The 26,175-nt window shown below is 37.8% G+C and overlaps 1 protein-coding gene across 26 annotated transcripts in view; it reads left to right on the top strand.

Moving 5' to 3' along the window:
* The window catches only part of MIA2 (MIA SH3 domain ER export factor 2), a 117,485-nt gene extending 91,554 nt beyond the window's left edge, over positions 1 to 25,931 (top strand). For all 26 annotated transcript variants that reach the window (XM_019010070.4, XM_019010068.4, XM_055361976.2 and 23 more), the window contains 5 exons: positions 1,320 to 1,478; positions 21,177 to 21,299; positions 22,989 to 23,047; positions 24,020 to 24,254; positions 25,381 to 25,931. In XM_019010070.4, the coding sequence (XP_018865615.4) occupies positions 1,320 to 1,478; positions 21,177 to 21,299; positions 22,989 to 23,047; positions 24,020 to 24,254; positions 25,381 to 25,547 (743 nt within the window). In that variant the 3' untranslated portion in view covers positions 25,548 to 25,931. The remainder of the gene's footprint in view (positions 1 to 1,319; positions 1,479 to 21,176; positions 21,300 to 22,988; positions 23,048 to 24,019; positions 24,255 to 25,380) is intronic.
* Positions 25,932 to 26,175: the final 244 nt, after the last annotated feature.

Below are 26,175 nucleotides of genomic sequence, written 5' to 3'. Positions count from 1 at the left end.
TTTTGTATTTTTAGTAGAGATGGGGTTTCACCTTGTTAGCCAGGATGGTCTCGATCTCCTGACCTTGTGATCCGCCCGCCTTGACCTCCCAAAGTGCTGGGATTACAGGCGTGAGCCACTGCGCCTGGCCAAAATTTTTTTATATTTGTCTTTTCCATTTTAATTGAATATGGGTTTTGTTTTTTGTTTTTTTTTTTTGAGATGGGGTCTCACTCTGTCACCCAGGCTGGAGTGCAGTGTCACGATCTTGGCTCACTGCAACCTCCACCTCCTGAGTTCAAGCCATTCTTCTGCCTCAGCCTCCCTAGTAGCTGGGATTTCAGGCACCTGCCACCACGCCTGGCTAACTTTTGTACTTTTAGTAGAGACAGGGTTTCACCATGTTGGCCAGGCTTGTCTCAAATTCCTGATCTCAGGTGGTCCACCCTCCTCAGCCTCCCAAAGGGCTGGGATTACAGGCGTGGGCCACTGCGCCCAGCCCTGTATATGGGTTTTTAATTAAGGTACTATCTTTTCTGTGGTCGTAAGAAGGGAACTTTAAAATTACTCCTGTTTGTAAACGTAAACATACCAGATTTTCTTATCCAAATGAATGTTAGCTCATTTAAAGTGATTATTTCAACAGTGCTGTTGTTTTTGAAACTATCGTTTTAGACTTGTCTTCAGAACTTATGAATTCTTCTTTTGAATGTGAATATGATATTTAGAAATTACTAAAAGCCATTTAGTGCCAGTTTATCTGTTGTACATAATGTTTTAAATCAGGCTATTTAAAATCATTTTGGGGTAGAAGTATTTATCTTTTTTATCTTCTCATTGACTCGTAACACTATTCAGTGAATTTGGGCAGAAGTAGAGAGTCATGTTTTAACTTTGAGATGCAGTTTTTTACATGGCTCTTAAGTTAATCTGAGTACATTTCCGAAAGAGTTTTTCTGAAAAATACTTTAGTAGCAAAATTAGTAGAATAGATATAGAACTGCTAAAATGACTGTTTTAAAGGAATCATGCGCATTTGGACTATTGATATATTAGTTTAAGCAACAAAATCATTTATGTTTTTTATTTAATCATTTATTTATTTTATATTTAAAATATTTTATATTTTATATTATATTTTTTATTTAATCAGTTCTTATAATTACTTTATAATTATCCTGTTACATCAGGCATAGGAATCATAGCAATTTACTTTCTACACTGTTATTTTTCAGACTTTGTATTTATAATTTATGATTTAACCACTGATTTTATGTGTAAAACAAGTATGTAAGACTTTTTAAGATGAAACAGATTTGTATGTTTTTTTCTTTAATTAGGCTCACGAGGCCCAGGGAATCCTCTGGACCATCAGATTACCAATGAAAGAGGAGAATCAAGCTGTGATAGGTTAACCGATCCTCATAGGGCTCCCTCTGACACTGGGTCTCTGTCACCTCCATGGGACCAGGACCGTAGGATGATGTTTCCTCCGCCAGGTATGTAAAGACAATAGTTATTATTTCTCTTTGAAAGGCAGCTGGGATGTGGAATACACAGGAATGGAAGAAGAGAGGAGTATATGTTTGTTCTCTCTTAAGAAAAATCATCGTACATTTTTGAAAACAACAATGATAAATAATCTAAACAGAATGATTTGAGATAATTGTTCATATTATAGAAAGCTGTTTTCTCCCTAAATGGAATGTTTTTATTGTTTTTGTTGCTTATAGAGGTAATAATGCATGTTTACTTTAGAAAATCCAAACAACACAGAAATGTGTAAAGAAGTGAAAAATCCCTTTTGTCATATTAGCGTGTCCTTCCCAGAATTTAGTTGTAGGTATATATCTTTTAGAGATTTTTTTGGGTATACATTTATACACATAGCTGTTCAAATTCTTTTAATCACTCTGTGCAGTTGTACCATTCATCCTCTTTTGTAATTGTCTTTTTTCACTGACCATTTTATCTCACCAAAATAAATATATTTACCAGAAGAGTCACAACAGAATATCTTGAAATAAGATAATAACTGCCATTCAACAGCTGCATCATCTACATTAGGTGTTTCTCCTAATGCTATCCTCCCCTGGCCCCCCACCCCCAGACAGGCCCCGGTGTGTGATGTTCCCCTCCCTGTGCCCATATGTTCTCATTATTCAACTCCCACTTATGAGTGAGAACATGCAGTGTTTGGTTTTCTGTTCCTGTGTTAGTTTGCTGAGAATGATGGTTTCCAGCTTCATCCATGTCCCTTGCAAAGGACATGAACTCATTCTTTTTTATGGTTGCCTAGTATTCCATGGTGTGTATGTGCCACATTTTCTTTATGCAGTCTGACATTGATGGGCATTTGGGTTGGTTCCAAGTCTTTACTATCATGAACAGTGCCGCAATAAATATACATGTGCATGTGTCCTTATAGTAGAATGATTTATAATCCTTTGGGTATATACCCAGTAATGGGATGGCTGGGTCAAATGGTATTTCTAGTTCTAGATGCTTGAGGAATCGCCACACTGTCTTCCACAATGGTTGAACTAACTTACACTCCCACCAACAGTGTAAAGCGTTCCTATTTCTCCACATCCTCTGCAGCATCTGTTGTTTCCTGACTTTTTAATGATCACCATTCTGACTGGCGTGAGATTGTATCTCATTGTGGTTTGATTTGCATTTCTCTAATGACCAGTGATGGTGAGCTTTTTTTCATATGTTTGTTGGCTGCATAAATGTCTTCTTTTGAGAAGTGTCTGTTCATATCCTTCGCCCACTTTTTGTTGGGGTTGTTTGCTTTTTTCTTGTAAATTTAAGTTGCTTGTAGATTGTGGATATTAGCCCTTTTTCAGATGGATAGATTGCAAAAATTTTCTCCCATTCTGTAGGTTGCGTGTTCACTCTGATGGTAGTTTCTTTTGCTGTGCAGAAGCTCTTCAGTTTAATTATATCTCGTGTCAATTTTGGCTTTTGTTCATTGCTTTTGTTGTTTTAGTCATGAAGTCTTTGCCTATGCCTGTGTCCTGAATGGTATTGCCTAGGTTTTCTTGTAGGGTTTTTATGGTTTTAGTTCTTACATTTAAATCCTTAATCCATCTTGAGTTGATTTTTGTATAAGGTGCAGGGAAGGGGTCCAGTTTCAGTTCTCTGCATAAGGCTAGCTGTTTTTCCCAATGCAATTTATTAAATAGGGAATCCTTTCCCCATTGGTTGTTTTTGTCAGGTTTGTCAAAGATCAGCTGGTTGTAGATGTGTTGTGTTATTTCTGAGGCCTCTGTTTTGTTCCATTGTTCTATATGTCTGTTTTTGTACCAGTACCATGCTGTTTTGGTTACTGTAGCCTTGTAGTATAGCTTGAAGTCAGGTGGTGTGATGTCTCCAGCTTTGTATTTTTTGCTTAGGATTGTCTTGGATATATGGGCTCTTTTTTGCTTCTATATGAAATTTAAAGTAGTTTTTTCTAATTCTTTGAAGAAAGTCAGTGGTAGCTTGATGGGAATAGCAATGAATCTATAAATTACTTTGGGTAGTATGGCCATTTTCGCAATATTGATTCTTCATATCCATGAGCATGGAATGTTTCTTCTTTTGTTTGTGTCCTCTCTTATTTCCTTGAGCAGTGGTTTGTAGTTCTCCTTGAAGAGGTCCTTCACATCCCTTGTAAGTTGTATTCCTAGATATTTTATTCTCTTTGTAGTAATTGCGAATGGGAGTTTGGTCATGATTTGGCTCTCTGTTATTGGTGTATAGGAATGCTTGTGATTTTTGCACATTGATTTTGTATCCTGAGACTTTGCTGAAGTTGCTTATTAGCTTAAGGAGTGTTTGGGCTGAGATGATGGGGTTTTCTAAATACACAATCATGTCATCTGCAAACAGAGACAACTTGACTTCCTCTCTTCCTATATGAATACCCTTTATTTATTTCTCTTGCTTGATTGCCCTGGCCAGAACTTCCAATACTATGTTGAATAGGGGTGGTGAGAGAGGGCATCCTTGTCTTGTGCTGGTTTTCAAAGGGAATTCTTCCAGCTTTTGCCCATTCAGTATGATATTGCCTGTGAGTTTGTCATAAATAGCTCTTATTATTTTGAGATATGTTCCATCACTACCTAGTTTATTGAGGTTTTTTTTTTTTAGCATGAAGGGGTGTTGGATTTTATCAAAGGCCTTTTCTCCATCTATTGAGATAATCATGTGGTTTTTGTCATCGGTTCTGTTTATGTGATGAATTACGTTTATTGATTTGCATATTTTGAACCAGCCTTGCATCCCAGGGATGAAGCCGACTTGATCGTGGTGGGTAAGCTTTTTAATGTGCTGCTTGATTTGGTTTGCCAGTATTTTATTGAGGATTTTTGCATCAATGTTCATCAGAGATATTGGCCTGAAATTTTCTTTTTTTGTTGTGTCTCTGCCAGGTTTTGGTATCAGGATGATGCTGACCTCATAAAATGAGCTAGGGAGGATTCCCTCTTTTTCTGTTGATTGGAATAGTTTCAGAAGGAATGGTACCAGCTCCTCCTTGTACCTCTGGTAGAATTCGGCTGTGAATCCATCTGGTCCTGGACTTTTTTGGTTGGTAGGCTATTAATTACTACATCAATTTCAGAACTTGTTACTGATCTATTCAGGAATTTGACTTCTTCCTGGTTTAGTCTTGTGAGGGTGTGTTTGTCCAGGAATTTATCCATTTCTTCTAGATTTTCTAGTTTGTTCACATGGAGTTGTTTATAGTATTCTCTGATGGTAGTTTGTATTTCTGTGGGATCAGTGGTGATACCCCCTGTATCATTTTTCCTTGCATCTATTTGATTCTTCTCTCTTTTCTTCCTTATTAGTCTGGCTAGTGGTCTATTTATTTTGTTAATCTTTTCAGAACACCAGCTCATGGATTTTTTGAAGGGTTTTTTGTGTCTTTATCTCCTTCAGTTCTGCCCTCATCTTAGTTATTTCTTGTCTTCTCCTAGCTTTTTACTTTGTTTGCTCTTACTTCTGTAGTTCTTTTAATTGTGATGTTTGGGTGTTGATTTTAGATTTTTCCCACTTGATCTCCTGTGGGCATTTTAGGGCTGTAAATTTCCCTCTAAACACTGCTTTAGCTGTGTCCCAGAGATTCTGGTATGTTGTGTCTTTGTTCTCATTGGTGTCAAATAACTTATTTATTTCTGCCTTAATTTTGTTATTTACCTAGTAGTCATTCAGGAGCAGGTTGTTCAGTTTCCATGTAGCTGTGCGGTTTTGAGTGAGTTTCTTAATCCTGAGTTCTAATTTGATTGCACTGTGGTGTGAGAGACTGTTATGATTTCCATCCTTTTGCATTTGCTGAGGAGTGTTTTACTTCCAATTATGTGGGCGATTTTAGAATAAGTGCTATGTGGCACTGAGAAAAATGTATATTTTGTTGATTTGGGGTGGAGAGTTCTGTAGATGTCTATTAGGTCCGCTTGGTCCAGAGCTGAATTCAAGTCCTGAATATTGTTAATTTTCTGTCTCGTTGATCTGTCTAATATTGACAGTGGGGTGTCAAAGTCTTCCACTATTATTGTGTGGGAGTCTGAGTCTCTTTGTAGGTCTCTAAGAACTTGCTTTATGAATCTGCATGCTCTTGTATTGGGTGCATATATAATTAGGGTAGTTAGCTCTTGGTGTTGCATTGATCCCTTTACCATTATGTAATGCCCTTCTTTGACTTTTTGATCTTTGTTGGTTTCAATTCTGTTTTATCAGAGACTAGGATTGCAACCCTGCTTTTTTTTGCTTTCCATTTGCTTGGTAAATCTTCCTCCATCCCTTTATTTTGAGCCTATGTGTGTCTATGCACGTGAGATGGGTCTCCTGAATACAGTACACTGATGGGTCTTGACTCTTTATCCAATTTGCCAGTCTCTGTCTTTTAATTGGGGCATTTAGCCCATTTACATTTAAGGTTAATATTGTTATGTGTGAATTTGATCCTGTTATTATGATGCTAGCTGGTTATTTTGCCCATTAGTTGATGCAGTTTCTTCATCACGTTGATGGTCTTTTACGTTTTGGTGTGTTTTTGCAGTGGCTGGTACCGGTTTTTCCCTTCCATATTTAGTGCTTCCTTCAGGAGCCCTTGTAAGGCAGGGCTGGTGGTGCCAAAATCCCTCAGCATTTGCTTTTCTGTAAAGGATTTTATTTTTCCTTTACTTATGAAGCTTAGTTTGGCTGGATATGAAATTCTGGGTTGAAAATTCTTTAAGAATATTGCATATTGGCCCCCACTCTCTTCTGGCTTGTAGGGTTTCTGCAGAGAGATCTGCTGTTAGTCTGATGGGCTTCCCTTTGTGGGTAACCTGACCTTTCTCTCTGGCTGCCCTTAACGTTTTTTCCTTCATTTCAATGTTGGTGAATCTGACGATTATGTATCTTGGGGTTGTTCTTCTGGAAGAGTGTCTTTGTATTTCGTGAATTTGAATGTTGGCCTATCTTGCTAGGTTGGGGAAGTTCTCCTGGCTAATATCCTGAAGAGAGTTTTCCAACTTGATTCCATTCTCCCCATCACTTTCAGGTACACCAATCAAACATAGGTTTGGTCTTTTCACATAGTCCCATATTTCTTGGAGGCTTTGTTCATTCCATTTTATCCTTTTTTCTCTAATCTTGTCTTCACGCTTTATTTTAGTAAGTTGGTGTTCAATCTCTGATATCCTTTCTTCCTATTGATCAATTTGGCTATATTGATACTTGTGTGTGCTTCATGAAGTTCTCGTGTTGTGTTTTTTGGCTGCATCAGGTCATTTATGTTCTTCTCTAAATTGGTTTTTCTAGTTTGCAATTCCTCTAACCTTTTATCAATGTTCTTAGCTTCCTTGCATTAGGTTAGAATATGCTCCTTTAGCTTGGCGGAGTTTATTACTCACCTTCTGAAGCCTACTTCTGTCCGTTTGTCGAACTCATTGTCTGTCCAGTTTTGTTCCCTTGCTGGCAAGGAGTTGTGATCCTTTGAAAGACGAGGCATCCTGGTTTTTGGAATTTTTAGCCTTTTTGCCTGGTTTTTCCTCATCTTCCTGGATTTATTTACCATTGATCTTTGCTGTCGGTGACCTTCAGATGGAGTTTTTGCGTGGTCCTTCACGGCACAGTCCCTCACGGCTTCTCTTGGCTAGGGGAGGAAATTTCCTGAACACTTGTGCTTCCCAGGTGAGGTGACACCCACCCTGCTTCTGCTTGCAGTCCGTGGGCTGCACCCGCTGTCTAACCAGTCCCAATGAGATGAACCAGGTACCTCAGTTGGAAATGAAGACATCACCCGCCTTCTGCTTTGGTCTCACTGGGAGCTGAAGACCGGAGCTGTTCCTATTTGGACGTCTTGCCTGGGAATCAACAATTTCTTGTGATCTATCTTCAGGTTTACTGACTCTTTCCTTGTCATCTCCATTCTGCTATTAAGCTTATCTAGTAAAAGTTTTATTTTAGATATATTTTTCAGGTCTAAAATTACCATTTGATTTCTTTTTTATAATTTGACTTATCTGCTGAGTTTTTTATCTTATTATTCATTATAAGCATTTTTTTAAAACCATTGAGTATATTAGTTTTATAATAACTGCTTTAAAGTCATTGTATGGTAATTCTAACATCAGGGTCATCTTGAGGTTGGCCTCTAGTGATGATATTTTCCCTTAAGGATGGGTCACATTCTCTTTCTTGATGAGTTTATATTGGATACTAGACATTGTGGCAATTCTGGATTCTATTCTATTCCTCTAAGAGTGTTACTGGTCTTGCTGTAGAAGACCGTTAACTTGGATGGGCTCAGACTGCAGCCTTTTCCCTTCTGTGGTGGGGAACAGCTCAAATATTAGTTCAGTTATTTTTGCCTTAGCTGAAAACTGCTTAAATTTGCCATACACGTGTGTTGCTCCGGAGTCAGCCATAGACTTGGGCAGAGATTGTACCCAGAATATTGGGCTCTACCTTTGCGGCTTTCTCCTTTCTAGGATATCCCAATCCCATTGCCTCAGGCTTGGGCTCTGTGTACTTGTTCTTCAGGCAAGAAAGTTTTATCGAGTTTTGACTGCTGTGTGCTGCAACTCACTGTGGTCTTCCATCAGGCTAAAACATAAAAATGTAAAACTCACCCCATACCTGGTTGTTACTCCTTTCTTCTTCCAAGCTCTCTCTTCTTTTCTAAGTTCTCCTGCTTTTGTTGATGCTTAAGGGCTTCAGGCAGTTATTTTTTTGCATATTGTCTGGAGTTTATAGTTATGTGTAGGAGAGTCAGTCTGAATTTACTCTACCATACTAGAAATGGAACCTGGTCTCCGTACTTTTCAATAATTTGTGAGCTTCTAAATTGATACCTTCATAGAAGAGATATGGTCCATTCTACAGAGTTATCTCCAAATAATGAACCTGATCCCTTTGGTTTGACAGAGGGCCAACCTGTGTCAACTATAATCTCAATGTCATAGACAAGGGTAATTCTACAGACACAGTAAAGGAATTTTCAGTATTGTTCCAAAATTTATGATGAGTGAGAAGGGCTAAATGACTCTTGAGGCTCTAGCATGAATTAGAGTAATGCTGATAAATGTATTTCTCAGTTAGCTTCATTCCTACCTAAATTTAAAAAATATTCTATGTTTGCTCTTGGTACATTGGTACATGCTGTTTAAATAGTCACTGAACAGGCCGGGTGTGGTGACTCACGCCTGTGATCCCAGCACTTTGGGAGGCCAAGGCAGGTGGATCACCTGAGGCCAGGAGTTCAAGACCAGCCTGGCTAACATGGCAAAACCCTGTTCCTACAAAAAATACAAAAATTAGCTGGGTGTGGTGGCAGGCGCCTGTAATCTCAGCTACTCGGGAGGCTGAGGCAGGAGAATTGCTTGAACCTGGTAGACAGAGGTTGCAGTGAGCCGAGATTGCGCCACTGCACTCTAGTCTGGCGACAGAGAGAGGCTCTGTCTCAGAAAAAAAATAAAAAAATGGTCACTGAACAGATTTCAGGGTTCTTTTCTTTTATGTTGTGTTTCAATTAACGAAATGATAATGAATGAGGGGACTTAGGCTTTTTTTTTTTTGAGGTGGAGTTTCGCCTTTGTCATCCAGACTGGGGTGCAATGGTGCCATCTTAGCTCACTGCAGCCTCTGCCTCCCGGGTTCAAGCGATTCTCCTGCCTCAGCCTCCCGAGTACCCAGGATTACAGGGCATGTGCCACCATGCCCAGCTAATATTTGTATTTTTAGTAGAGACGGGGTTTCACCATGTTGGCCAGGCTTGTCTCAAACTCCTGACCTCAGGTGATCCACCTGCCTTGGCCTCCCAAAGTGCTGTGATTACAGGTGTGAGCCACCACGCCTGGCCTAGGCTTTTTAAACCTTATCATTGCTATTACTTTTTTGTGTAACCTTGAGCAATAAATTTTACCTGTCATGGTTTTCTCTCTTTCAAAATATGGTCTTCTGGCTGGGTGCAGTGGCTCATGCCTGTAATCCTAGCACTTTGGGAGGATGAGGCAGGAGGATTGCTTGAGGCCAGGAGTTCTAGAGCAAGCTGGCCAAAATAGTGAGATTCTGTCTCCACAAAAAAACAAACAAAATAGTGACTTCTGTAAAACAGAGATGGTGATGTTCTAAAGTAATCTGCCTCTCTTTTATGTAAGGTTGACTTATTGGGACTCATGAAGAGTCCTTCTCACTAATAATTGTCTTTAAGATTTTTCTTAAATTTTAAAATATTTTAGTTTAAAATACTTATGTTAAAAAAATATGACAACTAAAATAACTAAGTTTCTGAAGCATATGGATTCTGCATTTGAGATTATCTGTCATTTAGTCTGTTAGGCATAATTTATAAAATGTATATATTTTCTTAACATGTTTCTACTTGGAAGAAGTGTTTTAGATTTCCATTGACTTAAGATGAGTTAGCAGAAATGATTTGAAATAGTTCCATATTTACAAGGAATCATTTATTTTTGCAGCGTTAAATACTTTGAAAAAGGAGAAAACTTTACTTAGCTTATATAGTCAGAAAAAACTGCTCTAACTTATCTCTTTTCTCATGTGCCCTATTCCAGATATTCTTTTAAAAAATATTTTAATAATGTTATCTTTTAGTTGAGATTCACAGGGTACATGTGCAGGTTTGTTACATGGGTGTATTGCATGATACTGAGGTTTGGGGCGTGATTGAATTCATCACCCAGAAAGTTAGCATAGTACCCACAGTTTTTCAGCCCTTGCCTCCCTTTGTCTCTCCTCGCTCTACTCTGGTAGTCCCCAGTGTCTCTTGTTACCATCTTTATATCCATGTGTACCTAGTGTTTAGCTACCACTTACAAGTAAGAATGTGTTAGTTTTATGTTTCTGCATTAATTCACTTAGGATAGTGCCTTCCAGCTGCATCCATGTTGTTGCAAAGGACATAATTTTATTCTTTCTTATGGCTGTGTAGTATTCTATGGTGTATATGTACTGCATTTTCTTTATCCAGTCCACCGTTGGTGGGTATCTGGGTTGATTTCATGTCTTTGCTGTTGTGAATAGTGTTACGATAAACATATGAGTGCTTGTGCCTTTTTTGTAGAACGACTTAGTTTCTTTTGGATATATACCCAGTAATGGGATTGCTGGGTCAAATGGTAGTTCTGTTTTAAGTTCTTTGAGAAATCTTCAAACTGATTTCCACAGTGGCCTAATAATTTACATTCCCACCAACAGTGTATAAGCATTCCCTTTTCTCTACAACCTTGGCAACATCTGTTATTTTGACTTTTTAGTAGTAGCCATTCTGACTAGTGTGAGGTGGAATCTCATTGTGGTTTTGATCCAAACATTCTTATTACTTAAAGGTTTTATTAGCAAGTATACACCTAGTTTCTTCAAGTAATCAACACTTTATTCTCATTATTTTCAGTAGCAGACTCAATCTTATAAACTAATAAGGATTTTAAAACTTTTAAGTTTCCTTTTAAAACTCTGTGGAATATAAATGGTTATTAAAGGTTAGTACACAAATTTGGCTACCTTATTAGGAAAGAGCTAATTCTGCTGAAGCATAATATGTGTACAAAGTTTTGTACAGTGTTGAACAGTCTACAATGTATCTGTTCATCTAACATTCTTATATGTGCTTTTAATTAGTTTGCATGTTTAGAACAAGACTGGCTTAGGTGAAAAAGCATTTGGACTGGAAATCAAGAAATTTGCTTTCTGGTTTTCACTCCTTTATCTTTTAGTGTGATTTTAAAAATTTATTAAAAATTTTTTTTAGAGACAGGTTCTCACTTTGTCACCCAGCTAGGGTGCTGTGGTGTGATTATAGGTCACTGTAGCCTTGAACTCCTGTTCTCAAGCAATCCTCCCCTCTCAGCCTCCCAAATAACTGGGACTGTAGGTACATGCCACAATGCCTGGGTAATTTTTATTTTATTTTAAATTGTTTTTGGAGACAAGGTTTTGCTATGTTACCCAGTCTGGTGTCAAACTCTTGGCCTCAAGTGATCCTCCCTCCTCAGCCTCCTGAATAGTGGGGGATTACAGGCACGAGCCATCGTGCCTGGCTTTTAGTGTGATTTTTAAAACTTGTTTCATTTCTTTGGACCTTATATATTATATAGTGACATAACCATATAAGTCCATAAGAAACTCATTCGAATATAATAGTATAAGTAGGTGGAAAGTAAAAGGATAGAAAAGATACACCATGAAAACATTAATCGAAAGAAAATGAGGTCAACAAGATATAGCAAATGTTAAATGTGTGTATGCCAACAGCAGCTACAAAGTATGGGAAACAAAAAGTGATAGCACTGAGAGGAACAAAGACAAATCCAGTTATAATTGGAGACTTCAACACCCCTCTCTCGGCAATTGATGGAACAACTGAAGAGAAAATTCAGCAAGTACATAGAAGAACTGAACAGTGCCCTCAACCAACAAGACCTAATTGACATTTATAGAACAAGTTACCCAACAGCAGCAGAATACACGTGCTTTTCAAGTAGCAGTGGAACATTTTACAAGACAGATTGTATCCTGGGCCATAAAACAAACCTCAACACATTTAAAAGAAGTGAAATAATATACAGTATGTTCTTTGATCACAATGGAATCAAACTATAAATAATAAACTATTGATACATGCAACAATTTGGATGTATCTCAGTGGTTCAGTGAAGAAAACCAGTCTCAAAAGTTTACATACTGTGTTATTCCATGTATATAACATTCTTTTTTTTTTTGGGATGGAGTCTCACTCTGTCACCCAGGCTGGAGTGCTGTGGTGTAATCTCGGCTCACTGCAAACTCTGCCTCCTGGGTTCAAACTGTCCTTCAGCCCCAGCCTCCCGAGTAGCTGGGACTTCAGGCGCATGCCACCATGCCCGGCCAGGCTAATTTTAAAATTTTTAGTAGAGACAGGGTTTTGCCATTTTAGCCAGGCTGGTCTCGAACTTCTGACCTCAAGTGATCCACCCACCTCGGCCTCCCAAAGTGCTGGGATTACAGGCGTGAGCCACTGTGCCCGGCCATATATAACATTCTTGAAATGACAGTATAGAAACAGAAAACAGATTGATGGATGCAAGAGTTTGAGATAGGAGTGGGGAGAGGAGTGGGTATGACTATAAAGGGGTGGCACGAGGGAGATGTTTTTGGTGGTACAATAATTCTGTATCTTGAGAGTGGTAGTGATTACATAAATCTACATATGCTGTAAAATGTCGTAGAACTAGACACGAGTTGTACCAATGTCAGTTTTCTGGCTGTTACAATACGCTATAGTTATGAAAGACGTAAACATTGAGTAAAGGGTGTGCAGGATCTCTCTGTAGTATTTTTGCATCTTTCTGTGAATCTATTTTAAAATAAAAAAGTAAAAATCTTATTGTATATCATACACTTACAGGGAAGTACAAGTATTAAGCATATAATGTGATTTTTTTTTCACAATTTGAGCACAGTGATATAACTAACATTCAGATAAAGGGATAGTTTTCAGTTTGGTTTTTCATAAGTTTAATTAGAAATCTTATTTATAATTTTAGCAGAAAAAATGTTCTTGAATAATGTAAGTGAGTTGATAATATTCACATATCATATAGTAATCACAATTAAAATTTTAACAGAAATATGTCCTGGGAATAACCAGTTCATTATAAATTCTTTATAAATACTAACCTGCAACAAAAATTTATCAATGTGACTTACCTTGCTCGCACTTCAGTTGTTAAGAAAAAACACAAAAGTGTTTTCATATTTAGAATGAGAATATTACAGATGAAAGAGACTTGGTAAGAAAGTAGTTTAAATTGTCCATGTAATTCTTTTGCCAGGGTTAACTGTAACAAAGGTGATTCTCATAAAAACTTTCAAGTTGTATGTGTTGGCTTGTTTTGTCTTCACTTTTAGAAATGAAAGTGAGGTATCATAATTTATTAAGTAGATAATGTCACTATCCTGTAGATCAGCAGTCCCTAACCTTTTTGGCATCAGGGACTGGTTTCATGGAGCCCAGTTTTTCCATGGAGGTTGCAGGGAGGAGGATGGTTTCGGGATGAAAGTGTTCACTTCAGATCATCAGGCATTAGTTAGATTCTCATAAGGAATGCACAAGCTAGATCCCTCACATGCGCAGTTCACAGTAGGGTTTGCACTCCTATGAGAATAGAATGCCTCAGCTGACAGGAGGTGGAGCTTAGGTGGTAATGCTCGCTTGCCCTCCTCACCTGCTGTGCAAACAGTTCCTAACAGCCCACGGGAAGGTACTGGCCTGCAGCCCAGGGGTTAGGGACCCCTGCTGTAGATGACTACATACATTTATTTATTTATTTCCCTGTCTTATGGTGCTGATTGATAACTACTTCTACTGTAGCTCAGGTTGGGATATATAGTTTGAAAATTGTTGGCATATTTAGATAGAGAGATACAGTGGGTTAGTAGCTTTCCCAAGGAGAAGGAGTTAAAATGTTAACTCTGTATTTTTTGTTCTAAATATATTTTTAGGATCTATGTGCTATAGTTTGTTTCATTTTTACAAGAATTTCTACTGAACATCTTATTCAAGATGTTGGGATAAAAAAGGATAAATTATTAAAAAGGTGTAGTTATGTATTTCAATGATGAGTTAATATAATGAAATGAATGTAATACTGAAACAGATCTTTTTCTACAACAGCTCTGTCCAATAGAGCTTTCTGTAATAATAGAAATGTTTTATATCTATACTGTCCAGTACAGTAGCCACTAGGCACATGTGGCTAGTAAATACCTAATGTGTCTAGTACAACTTGAGAAACAGAATTTTTAATCTTATTGAATTTTAATTGTCAGTTAAAATTTATTTAATTTTCTTTATTATTTTGTTTTGTTTTGAGACAGAATCTCACTCTGTCATCCAGGCTGGAGTGCAGTGGCATGAACACAGCTTACTACAGCCTCGACCTCCTGGGCTCAAGTGATCCTCCTGCTTTAGCCTCCCAAGTGGCTGAGACTATAGGCATGCACCACTAATGCCTAATTTTTAAATTTTCTGTAGAGACGGGGCCTCACTATGTTGCCCAGGCAGGTTTCGAAATCCTTGGCTCAAGCAGTCCTCCCACCTTGGCCTCCCAAAATGCTGGGATTACAGACGTGAGCCACCACGCCCTCCTCCGTACCTTTTTGAGCTTTAGTATTCCTAGTTTTCATTGTTTAAAAGAACAAGGAGTGTGTATGTGGTTTCTCCTTATTTTTGTTGGTGCTTATCTTTTACTGATTTGGATAATATATTTTATGTAAGCATAGCAAAGAGACTAAGCAACCATACCTTGGTGGTGTAATCATGAGTTAAGTGTGGTCGCTAGCCTGGCATGTTTAAAAACTCTTTTTCTTAAAGAGCTGAACAAATAAGAGACATATAGTGTACAGCTAAATTGATGAGAACAGTTTTGACTCTTTCCTTGGGAAACAAGAGTGTGCTAAGCAGATCAAAATACCTTGGATAGCTTTGAATTCATAGGCATAGATTTTTACTTCACTGACTCTGATTCATAGACATTTATGCTGACCATTGTCCTACATTCTGAACAGTTTTTTCAGACAAGACTGATTTAGTAGAATTATAGTTTGTCTTAAGGCTCATTTTGATCTCTTTGATGAAAACTTGTGGTCTTCCCAAACTTAATAAGGTGTTCTAAAGTCGTGGTATATATGCTTTTATCCTCTCAGAGGATGATATTTACTTAAAGTTGTTCCTAAATTTTAGGCTGCCACTTTTTTAGGAATATATATATCTTAATCACTTATGTCTTATATAATGATCCTTTATAAATTCTAATGATTATTCAGTTGATAAATTGCCATTGTATGTGTTTTTATAAACTTTAAAAATCTGTGTTTAATTTGTCAGTCTTCCTGAAGAGACTAGGTTGTGGAGAGATTAAGATACAGGGACAAATGTAAACAACTTTTTGAAAAATTTCGCTTTGAATGAAAAAGAGATGGTAGCTGGAGGGAGAGGTGTTTTGGTTTTTAAAGATGGATAATATTGGCTGGGCATGGTGGCTTACGCTTATAATCCCAGCACTCTGGGAAGCTGAGGTGGGCAGATCACCTGAGGTCAGAAGTTCAAGACTAGCCTGGCCAACATGGTGAAACTCCGTCTCTACTAAAAATACAAAAATTAGCCGGGTGTGGTGGCACTCGCCTGTAGTCCCAGCTGCTCAGGAGGCTGAGGCAGGAGAATTGCTTGACCCTGGGAGGGAGAGGTTACAGTGAGCCGAGACCACACCATTGCACTCCAGCCTGGACAACAGAGTGAGACTCCCTCTCAAAAATAAATAAATAAATAAATAAATAAATAAATAAATAAAAGATGGATAATATAACATATTTATTTGCTGATGGGAATAATTCAGGCTAGAAGGGGAAATTAATGATGTTTGGAGAAGGTCTGGTTATAAAAGTGAAACCCTGGAATATTAAGCACAAAAGATGCTATCCAGAGTGTAATTGCAGAAATTGTGGTAGCTGGGTCACTTTATCCATTCTAAAAAGAAGGAAGGCAGAACAAGTGAGTACAGATGTAGCGATTGGGTGGAGGGTAAGTGGAGGTGTCCAATTGTTTCAGTTTTCTTGATGTGGCAAGATCATCAGCTGAAGCAGGTGGTAGAGGAGAGGACTGTCAGATCTGAAGAGAAAAAAAGGTATTGAGTAGCTATTTAGGAGAGTGGAAGAACTCAAACATTAGTAAAGTGTAGTATGATTATAGGGCATTGTTGAGCATCAGTTTGAAATTTATGGTCATAAATTTGAATGAAAAGCAGTCAATACTATATTTTTAATATAGTTTATAATCATAACAATAAGCTTAATTTATCATCAGATATTGATAAAGCTGTATATAGAATGTATTTATGTCAGACTAAATGCCTTTTATTAATCATTCTAACACTCTTAAGAGTGTTATTCTGTTATTCCCATTTTACAGATGAAGAAACAAAACCACAGAAAGGTTGGGTAACTTGGTGAACAACACAAATTGAGATTTAAAAAAAAAATTTTATTATTATACTCTAAGTTTTAGGGTTCATGTGCACAACGTGCAGGTTTGTTACATATGTATACATCTGCCATGTTGGTGTGCTGCACCCATTAACTAGTCATTTAGCATTAGGTATCTCTCCTAATGCTGTCCCTCCCCCATCCCCCCACCCCACAACAGTCCCCGGTGTGTGATGTTCCCATTCCTGTGTCCATGTGTTCTCATTGTTCAGTTCCCACCTGTGAGTGAGAACATGCAGTGTTTGGTTTTTTGTCCTTGCGATAGTTTGCTGAGAATGATGGTTTCCAGCTTCATCCATGTCCCTAAAAAGGACATGAACTCATCATTTTTTATGGCTGCATAGTATTCCATGGTGTATATGTGCCACATTTTCTTAATCCAGTCTATCGTTGTTGGACATTTGGGTTGGTTCCAAGTCTTTGCTATTGTGAATAGTGCCGCAATAAACATGTGTGCATGTGTCTTTATAGCAGCATGATTTATAATCCTTTGGGTATATACCCAGTAATGGGATGGCTGGATCAAATGGTATTTCTAGTTCTAGATCCCTGAGGAATCGCCACACTGACTTCCACAATGGTTGAAACAAATTGAGATATTATAGCACAATCCTGGATATCACCCTTGAGAATTTACGTACTAATATTTGCTTCAGGTATATATGTGTTTGTGTGCGTAAATGTGTAAATAAAACATAAAAAGAAAAAGCACACTATATACATGAATTGAACACTATTACATTTCCTTTCCTGGGCATATTACCTTCCTTTCCTAGAAGCAGCTATTCTATGAGTTTAGTGTGTGTAAACTTTCAGTTCTAATAATGATTTAAAAAAAATTAAAGTTCTGTTTTATCAGCTTTCCTTATCAGCCTTACCTACTGGAATTCTTTCCATGTTAGTATATAGAGAGGTTATCACCTTAATTGTGGTATGGTATTTCAGTGTATAAGAAACCACAAAATGTTTAACCAGTTCCTGTTGGTGAGCATTTAGAGTGTCTCCAATACCTCACCATTACTAACAGTGCTGCAGCTAGCACCCTTTTTTACATATGTTCTTTCAAGATTGTCCAGGAAATGGAATTCCTAGGTAATAGGGTATGCACACTTTTGGTCTTATTTTCAATTTTTATTTTTTTGGGACAAGATCTTGCTTTGTCGCTCAGGCTGGGGTGCAGTGGCGTGTGATCTTGGCTGACTGCAACCTCCGCCTCCTGGGTTCAAGTGATTCTTGTGTCTCAGCCTCCCGAGTAGCTGGGATCGCAGGCCTGTGCCACCACACCTGGCTAATTTTTTTTGTGTTTTTTTTATTTTAATTTTTTATTTTATTGATCATTCTTGGGTGTTTCTCACAGAGGGGGATTTGGCGGGGTCATAGGACAATAGTGGAGGGAAGGTCAGCAGATAAAAAAGTGAACAAAGGTCTCTGGTTTTCCTAGGCAGAGGACCCTGCGGCCTTCCGCAGTGTTTGTGTCCCTGGGTACTTGAGATTAGGGAGTGGTGATGCCTCTTAACGAGCATGCTGCCTTCAAGCATCTGGTTAACAAAGCACATCTTGCACCGCCCTTAATCCATTTAACCCTGAGTGGACACAGCACGTGTTTCAGAGAGCACAGGGTTGGGGGTAAGGTCACCGATCAACAGGATCCCAAGGCAGAAGAATTTTTCTTAGTACAGAACAAAATGAAAAGTCTCCCATGTCTACTTCTTTCTACACAGACACGGCAACCATCCGATTTCTCAATGTTTTCCCCACCTTTCCCCCCTTTCTATTCCACAAAACCGCCATTGTCATCATGGCCCGTTCTCAATGAGCTGTTGGGTACACCTCCCAGACGGGGTGGTGGCCGGGCAGAGGGGCTCCTCACTTCCCAGTAGGGGCGGCTGGGCAGAGGCGCCCCTCACCTCCCGGACGGAGCGGCTGGTCGGGCGGGGGGCTGACCCCCCCACCTCCCTCCCGGACAGGGCGGCTGGTCGGGCGGGGGGCTGACCCCCCCACCTCCGTCTCGGACGGGGCGGCTGGCCGGGCGGGGGGCTGACGCCCCACCACTTCCCTACCGGACGGGGCGGCTGGTTTTTTGTGTTTTTAGTAGAGATGGGATTTCACCATGTTGGCCAGGCCGATCTTGAACTCTTGGCCTCAAGCAGTCCACCTGCCTTGGCCTCCCAAAGTGCTGGGATTACAGGCATGAGCCACCATGCCTGGCCTGTTTTTGGTTTTAATAGATATCTCCCCATCGCCCTCAACAGAAGCTGTGAATGAAGTATATGAGAGTAGCTGATTTCTGCAGTATAATTCTTAGTTTGCAAAACTGCTTCAGAATGCCCAGTAATTCCCACTCCTTATTCATTTTTTTCTTATCTTTTTTTCTTCCATTCTTTCTTTCTAATCATGTCCTCTATTATAAGGGTAGAATACTATTATAGAAAACAAAAGTTTGAAAGCAAAAAAGAAAGGGACCTTTCATGTCCTTACTTTCTGTAGTTCAGTTCAGTCTTTAATTGGTCATATGCTTTCCACATAGCTGTAACTTATTATGTGTATATGTGTATGTGTATATGTGCATATGAGGGTGTGTGTATATGTGTGTGTGTATGTGTGTATATGTATATGTGCATTTGACCAGAATACCCTTGATTACTTGTTCATCTTTACTTTTCTTTCAGGGCAAGCTTCACTGCCTCTGACTCCATTTCTGATTCCTGCAATCAGAAATAGATAGTCTACCTCTTACATTATGTATATTTCCGTTTATTAAGACATTAATCACATGGTATTTATGTGTTTCTATCAGAATTAGACTGTAAGGACATGGGGTTTATCAAGACCAACATTGTATTGTTTGTGCCTGACACATATTAGGCCTTGGTAAGATTTAAGGAATGAATTGCTTTTGCCAGTGGAGGGCAACATAGCCATGTAGTTTATAAAGTAGTAAATTTATAACAAAATTTTTTTATTTCTGAGGTTGTTGATGTGTGGGGATATAATTTAGAAGCAAAATAATGATGTAGTATCTTGAGACCTGATTAAAAAAGAGTTGGTGTTCAGGTTTCCTTATTTTATCGCCTTGTCCACCTCCACCATTTAATTAATCCTTTGTTTGAAGTAGAAAGGGAAAACTGAGTTTAGATCTCAGTGATTGGTATTGACCTTTTCTTTCATTAGGCTAACTCAAACCCTTTGAAACAGCTCCTCCCTAGGATTTTGAAAGGGAGTGTAAATGAGCCTTCAAACTATTTGGATCTTTCTCTCCTCAGTCACATCTCCCGACCATTGGGAGCCCATTAAATATAATTCTCTTTATTGACTCTGGTTGATGCCAGGTGGTCTCTTTGGTTTTGTGTAGGAGAGGTGATGTGTCAATAAGGTCCCCTGTGGCAGAGTCAGATGAGGAGTGATATATCCAACACTGATTCTATAAAGTCAATTAGAGGCAATTTGGGGTTGTTTACGTATATCTGTAATAGGATAGGGGAAAGTTACAGAATTCACCTTCTTTGATGTTCTCCTTATTTTTGGAGTTGGACATATGCATGCCTAATCTAGCAGTCTGCCATCACCTTTCAAGAATGAGAAACTACCTATACTTTTTCAAGAGTGATGAGTTCCACAAGGAACTCATGCCAGGAATTATTAAACCGCAATTACTTTTGCACCAACCTGATACCATATTGTCATCATAAATCACCCCTGGGGACAAAGGAGGGTGGCTGTAGAAGCACTTGAGATAGTTGGTGTCCAAATTTGTGTCTCTCCAGATGTTCTTCGTTTCAGCAGTGGTACTCATCTGTTGAGTCAGAGAGAGCTTTCCATTTAGTTTGTTTTTTATTTATTTTCATTTATTTATTTATTTATTTTGAGATGGAGTCTTGCTCTGTCACCCAGGTTGGAGTGCAGTGGCATGATCTCGGCTCACTGCAACCTCTGCCCCACTGGGTTCATGTGATTCTTCTGCCTCAGCCTCCCGAGTAGCTGGGATTACAGACGTGCACTACCATGCCTGGCTAATTTTTATATTTTTAGTAGAGACAGGGTTTCACCATGTTGGCCAGGCTGGTCTGGAACTCCCAACCTTAGGTGATCCACCCGCTTCGGCCTCTCAAAGTGCTGGTATTACAGGTGTGAGCCACCATACCCGTCTCTTTCCATTGGTTTGGAATAGATACTAAATTCCAAAATGTCAATATTACTGAAAGTTTGACAATGATGACATCTGAATGATACTCTTTCTGCTTTGATGACAAATTATCACCTGTTCTGGTAAATTTCTTGCTGTGCTTACATTTTTTCTCTTTACTTTTTCCTTATGTTAGTAGATGTTTCCTGGGTCTTTTTTGATATATTGATGTATTTACTTCCATCCATTATTAAAATGGAAAGTTAATTTACATATATAAAAAACTAAATTCTGTTTTCACACATTCTGATTTACACATAGTAATTGAAACTTTCAAAATCCAAAGTAGCAGATTATGCTTGTGTTTACTATAAAAGTTATTGCCTATAGTAAAATATGCAATTCTTCTGAAATTGTCTACTGTTGTCAACCAAGAAGATGATGAGTTTAAGTGTTAGAATACAGGTCGAAAGTGTAAGTTCAATACGTTAAACTTAAGTAAACTTGATTTATATTTACATTAATGAAGACATTTTAAAAACTTATTTTCTAGGACAATCATATCCTGATTCAGCCCTTCCTCCACAAAGGCAAGACAGATTTTGTTCTAATTCTGGTAGGCTGTCTGGACCAGCAGAACTTAGAAGTTTTAATATGCCTTCTTTGGATAAAATGGGTAAGAAGTACTTTGTGCTTTTCTTCTTTAAAAATTTTGGTGGCACACTAAAGAACTGGAAGTTAGAATAAAGACCAATATAATTGCTATCTCTAGTAGTTCCTAAGGCCAAAATCTCTTTCCTGAAAATGTCCTGGTTTTATGTTTCTTGTTATACTGTACACAGACATGGCATCCAAATATATGTTGGTGGGTTGGTTTGAGCACCATGGAAATAGTTTTACTCCATATACCTATGATGATAAATTTTACTCTGTTCTATGAATAATTTTCTAATTTTTTCTAGTCCACTTAACATGTGTTCTGTTTAGTAATCAGGGAAATAAGCCAGGCAAATGTGAATGGATACATAAAAACCCACCAGAAAACAATTTAGATGCATGCTCTGTTGATATTGTAATCAGTTATATTAAACATTTCATGCTTAGATATAACTAACATGTACTGAGCAATCTACTATTTGTCAGGCTGTCTTTTACTTAAACTACCTTATAGCAACCCATTAAAGTTCGGAAATAGATGTATGCAATGTATCAACCAGAAGTACACAACATTAAGAAAATAAACATTTTTTTTAAAGTCAAGATTTAAATGTATTGGTAAAAGGTTTCCTCAGGAAAGGACATATATTTATATATTATTAAATATATATAATAAATAATGTTTTATATAATTTTAAAAATAATATTGATTTTCTGACATAGTAGACTATATAGTATAGCTGGGACTACAGGTGTGCACCACCACACATGGCTAATTTTTTGTAAAGATGAGGTTTCGACATGTTGTTGAGGCTGGTCTTGAACTCCTGGGCTCAAGCAATCCACCTGCCTTGGTCTCCCAAAGTGCTGGGATTACAGGCGTGAGACACCTTGCTCAGCCTGGAAAATCAGTATTTTATTTTATTTTATTTTTAATTATTATTTTTGAGACGGAGTCTCTGTCGCCCAGGCTGGAGTCCAGTGGCTCCATCTCGGCTCCACTGCAACCTCCGCCTCCTGGGTTAAAGAGAAACCCAGGAGGTTTCACTTGTGTCAAGCACAAGTGAAAAATTACAAGTAAGACAAGGACATTTATAACTGGCTGAAGTCATGGACTTTGGAGTCTAGTTAATTGGGGAAGGAAGTGAGGGAGGAAACTCAGTGGTCAGAAGCATCAGTGACTTCCAAGGACAGATGTAGTGAGAATAAATGAGAAAGCTACAAGAGGAGAGGTAGTTGTGGTCAGAGAGGATTGCATTTCTTGATGATAACAAAGTTCGGGAACATTTATTTAGGAACAGTAGCTAAATTCCAGTAGCTAGTCTCTCTTACTTAATGGAGGAATAAGGACAGAAGGAAGAAGAGGAGGAAGGAGAAGAGGATAGGAGGCAAACATAAAAGGAGGGAGGAGGAAAAGAAGGAAGGAGGGAGATGCTTCCTCCCAGATGTCTTCTTAGCATTCTGCTCCAGCAGGATTGCTTAGGAACTAGCCAGAGAAATCATTGCCACATGCCATCATAGAACTCTGAGTCTGCCAGAATTTCTAGGGACCTCAAGCTGTTCTTGTGGCCGCAATATAGGATATTGGTGTCCAGCTGGTTTATGTGCCAACAAGGGGAGTGGGAAAATACCAATTTTGTGATCTGGAGATACTCTAGGAATAAAGTGATAAATCATGTACTTTTCATGGTTTAACTTTTATGTCTAGATGGGTCAATGCCGTCAGAAATGGAATCCGGTAGAAATGATACCAAAGATGATCTTGGTGTAAGTACTGAAAGAGTGGAATTGTGTGCATGTATTCAGAAGCCTTCTTTTTTTTTTTTTTTTTTTTTTTTATGGAGTTTCACTATTGTTGCCCAAGCTGGAGTGCAGTGGTGCTATCTCGGCTCACTGCAACCCGGGTTCAAGCAATTCTCCTGCCTCAGCCTCCTGAGTAGCTGGGACTACAGGCGTGTGTCACCACACCCAGCTAATTTTTGTATATTCAGTAGAGATGGAGTTTCACCCTGTTGGCGAGGCTGGTCTTGAAGTCCTGACCTCAGATGATCCGCTCGCCTTGGCCTCCCAAAGTGCTGGTATTACAGGTGTGAGCTACTGCGCCCGGCCCTGAGCCACTGTGCCTGGCCTGTGCCTTCTAATCTCATGCTTTACTAGAATAGAAATATAGCTAATAATCTAGGTTTTGATATAAAGCTGATTTTCTCTTTTTGATTAATATACTTTCTACTTAGCGTGAAAGCTGTTTCTTTTGTAGATGGTAACCTATGGTGATAAAATACAATTTGCAGACTAGGAGTTTGAGTTAGTTTAAGATTTTAGTTCCCTCCCCATCCTTGGATTTTTATTTGAATATTTTAAAGTATATTTTTGTTTATTAAGATACTGATTTTTGGAAAATATAAACATAGACATCTTGCTTTTTCTTTTTTTCCAGTATATATTTGATAAAATAGTATATATTTTAGTGCTCTTGGGTTATATTTCTGTTTTATCTTTAGCCAGACTGTTACTTTGTTGGTTAAAGCTGTTTTCTGTTGACTTAATAAAATATTTATGATAACTAAAATGTGATAGCTGATACATTAATGTGGAAAGCTGTTTGAATCTTTCTCTAGAGCTTTCTAAGACTATCACGGAATGCTTTCTGTCTAGATGATTTCTTCTAAGCCTGAGATTTTCAGGAAAACGATTGCAAATTTACTGTTTTAGTGACTGCCATATATCAATTTGTTGTAGAATTTAAATGTGCCTGATTCATCTCTCCCCGCTGAAAATGAAGCCACTGGCCCTGGCTTTGTTCCTCCACCTCTTGCTCCAATCAGAGGTCCATTGTTTCCAGTGGATACGAGAGGCCCGTTCTTGAGAAGAGGACCTCCTTTCCCCCCACCTCCTCCAGGAGCCATGTTTGGAGCTTCTCGAGATTATTTTCCACCAAGGGATTTCCCAGGTCCACCACATGCTCAGTTTGCAAGTATGCTTTTTTAAACTTTTTTTTTAAAGCTCAATATGTGTTTTATTAATTGGAGATTTAATTTTACTATCTGTTAATGTAGTAACACATTGGAGGAAAAATTTTTCTAGCATTCTGTGAATCTGAAAATTCCCATTACTTTTCTGAATTGGGAAGGCAGCCAGCCATAAGTGGACTGTAATGAGGTTTCAGCTTGATTCATCTTAATAATATAGAATTATTTCTGTATTTTGGCAGTCAAGAAAATAATTGACTTTTTGCAGGTCTTATGATAAAACTAAAATTATCTGTACCTTATTTGGTAGCAACTGGTTATTCTGGCAGTTAGTGAAAATAATAACTTACATTCTAGCATTAAAATTACTGGCTAAGATATTTTTTAAAGTCTTTTTCATAAGTAGTTCTGATGTAGTCCTACTTATTTAAAACTTAAAATGTATTTAATACGTTTGATCTAATTTTTGGATTTATTGAATTCTTTTAAAGCTTCACATAAGAAAAAGGGAATAATATGTTGCTTTTATATTCATACTTTACTGTTTTGAACTATAGGGTTCTGCAGAATAAATATGTGGTTACCAAATACTAGGCTTTGCCTATGAATGTCTCATATAGTCTTTCCTTCCCTTGTTTCTCTTCTCTTTTTAAAGTTAAAGGTGAATTAAAATGAATTTTGTTTGGGGAAATTTTAAGGTGGCCTTTGATATTACTGGAAATGTTTTAGTATAATATCAAATTAGAATTGGGAATCACTAATACGAATTTTAAGTTTGTTGAAAATTATATTACATGAAAATGTTTTTTGAGAAGGACTTTGATAATGAAAGAAAAAAGTGATTTTTACAGTAAGTTTTATATATTTTGAAATAATTCCCCTTTTTAAAAAAACAGGTGTTAAGATAGGACAAAAATTACATAAAAAATTAATGATATTTCCTTTAATCATCTGTATTTGAAGAGGTACGTTTTTCTCAATGTAAAAATTAATTTGTTAGATCAAGTAATTATCTAGTGTCAATTTTCAAATAAAAGAATAGGTATTGGAAGTTATAAACTTAATGATTTATTAGGGCACAGTACAGGTTCTTAAAGTTAAAAAATGTCTTTTACCAATCTCTTTGAACAGTGAGAAATGTCTATCCACCGAGGGGTTTTCCTCCTTACCTTCCCCCAAGACCTGGATTTTTCCCCCCACCCCCACATTCTGAAGGTAGAAGTGAGTTCCCCTCAGGTTTGATTCCACCTTCAAATGAGCCTGCTACTGAACATCCAGAACCACAGCAAGAAACCTGACAATATTTTTGCTCTCTTCAAAAGTAATTTTGACTGATCTCATTTTCAGTTTAAGTAACTGCTGTTACTTAAGTGATTACACTTTTGCTCAAATTGAAGCTTAATGGAATTATAATTCTCAGGATAGTATTTTGTAAATAAAGATGATTTAAATATGAATCTTATGAGTAAATTATTTCAATTTTATTTTAGACGGTATAACTATTTCAATTTGATTAATCCACTATTATATAAACAATAGTGGGAGTTTTATATATGTAATCTTGCAGGTGGGGAGGCTTTAAATTCTGAAGTCTGTGTCTTTATGCCAAGAACTGTATTTACTGTGGTTGTGGACAAATGTGAAAGTAACTTTATGCTTAAATAAATTTTAGTTGATTTAAAGATTTGTTTGGCATTGATAATAATAAAATCAGTAGTTTTTCTATAACTGTGGCGCTATTAATTAACTTTTTTCCTTTTACCAATAACTTTGAGGTGCAAAACTCAAACTTATGTGGGTCTTTTGTGTTCAATTATATTATGACAGATGTGCTCTCTTTCTTGTAAATAGACATGAGTGGCCCAAAGCAACAAATTAATACACTTTTAAAAGTCAAAATTGATTATATTTTAAAGATAACCAGGA

The sequence above is a fragment of the Gorilla gorilla genome, chromosome 15, assembly GCF_029281585.2.
Source record: "Gorilla gorilla gorilla isolate KB3781 chromosome 15, NHGRI_mGorGor1-v2.1_pri, whole genome shotgun sequence".
NCBI classification, from domain to species: Eukaryota; Metazoa; Chordata; class Mammalia; order Primates; family Hominidae; genus Gorilla; species Gorilla gorilla.
This window is presented reverse-complemented; position numbering and strand designations above follow the sequence as displayed.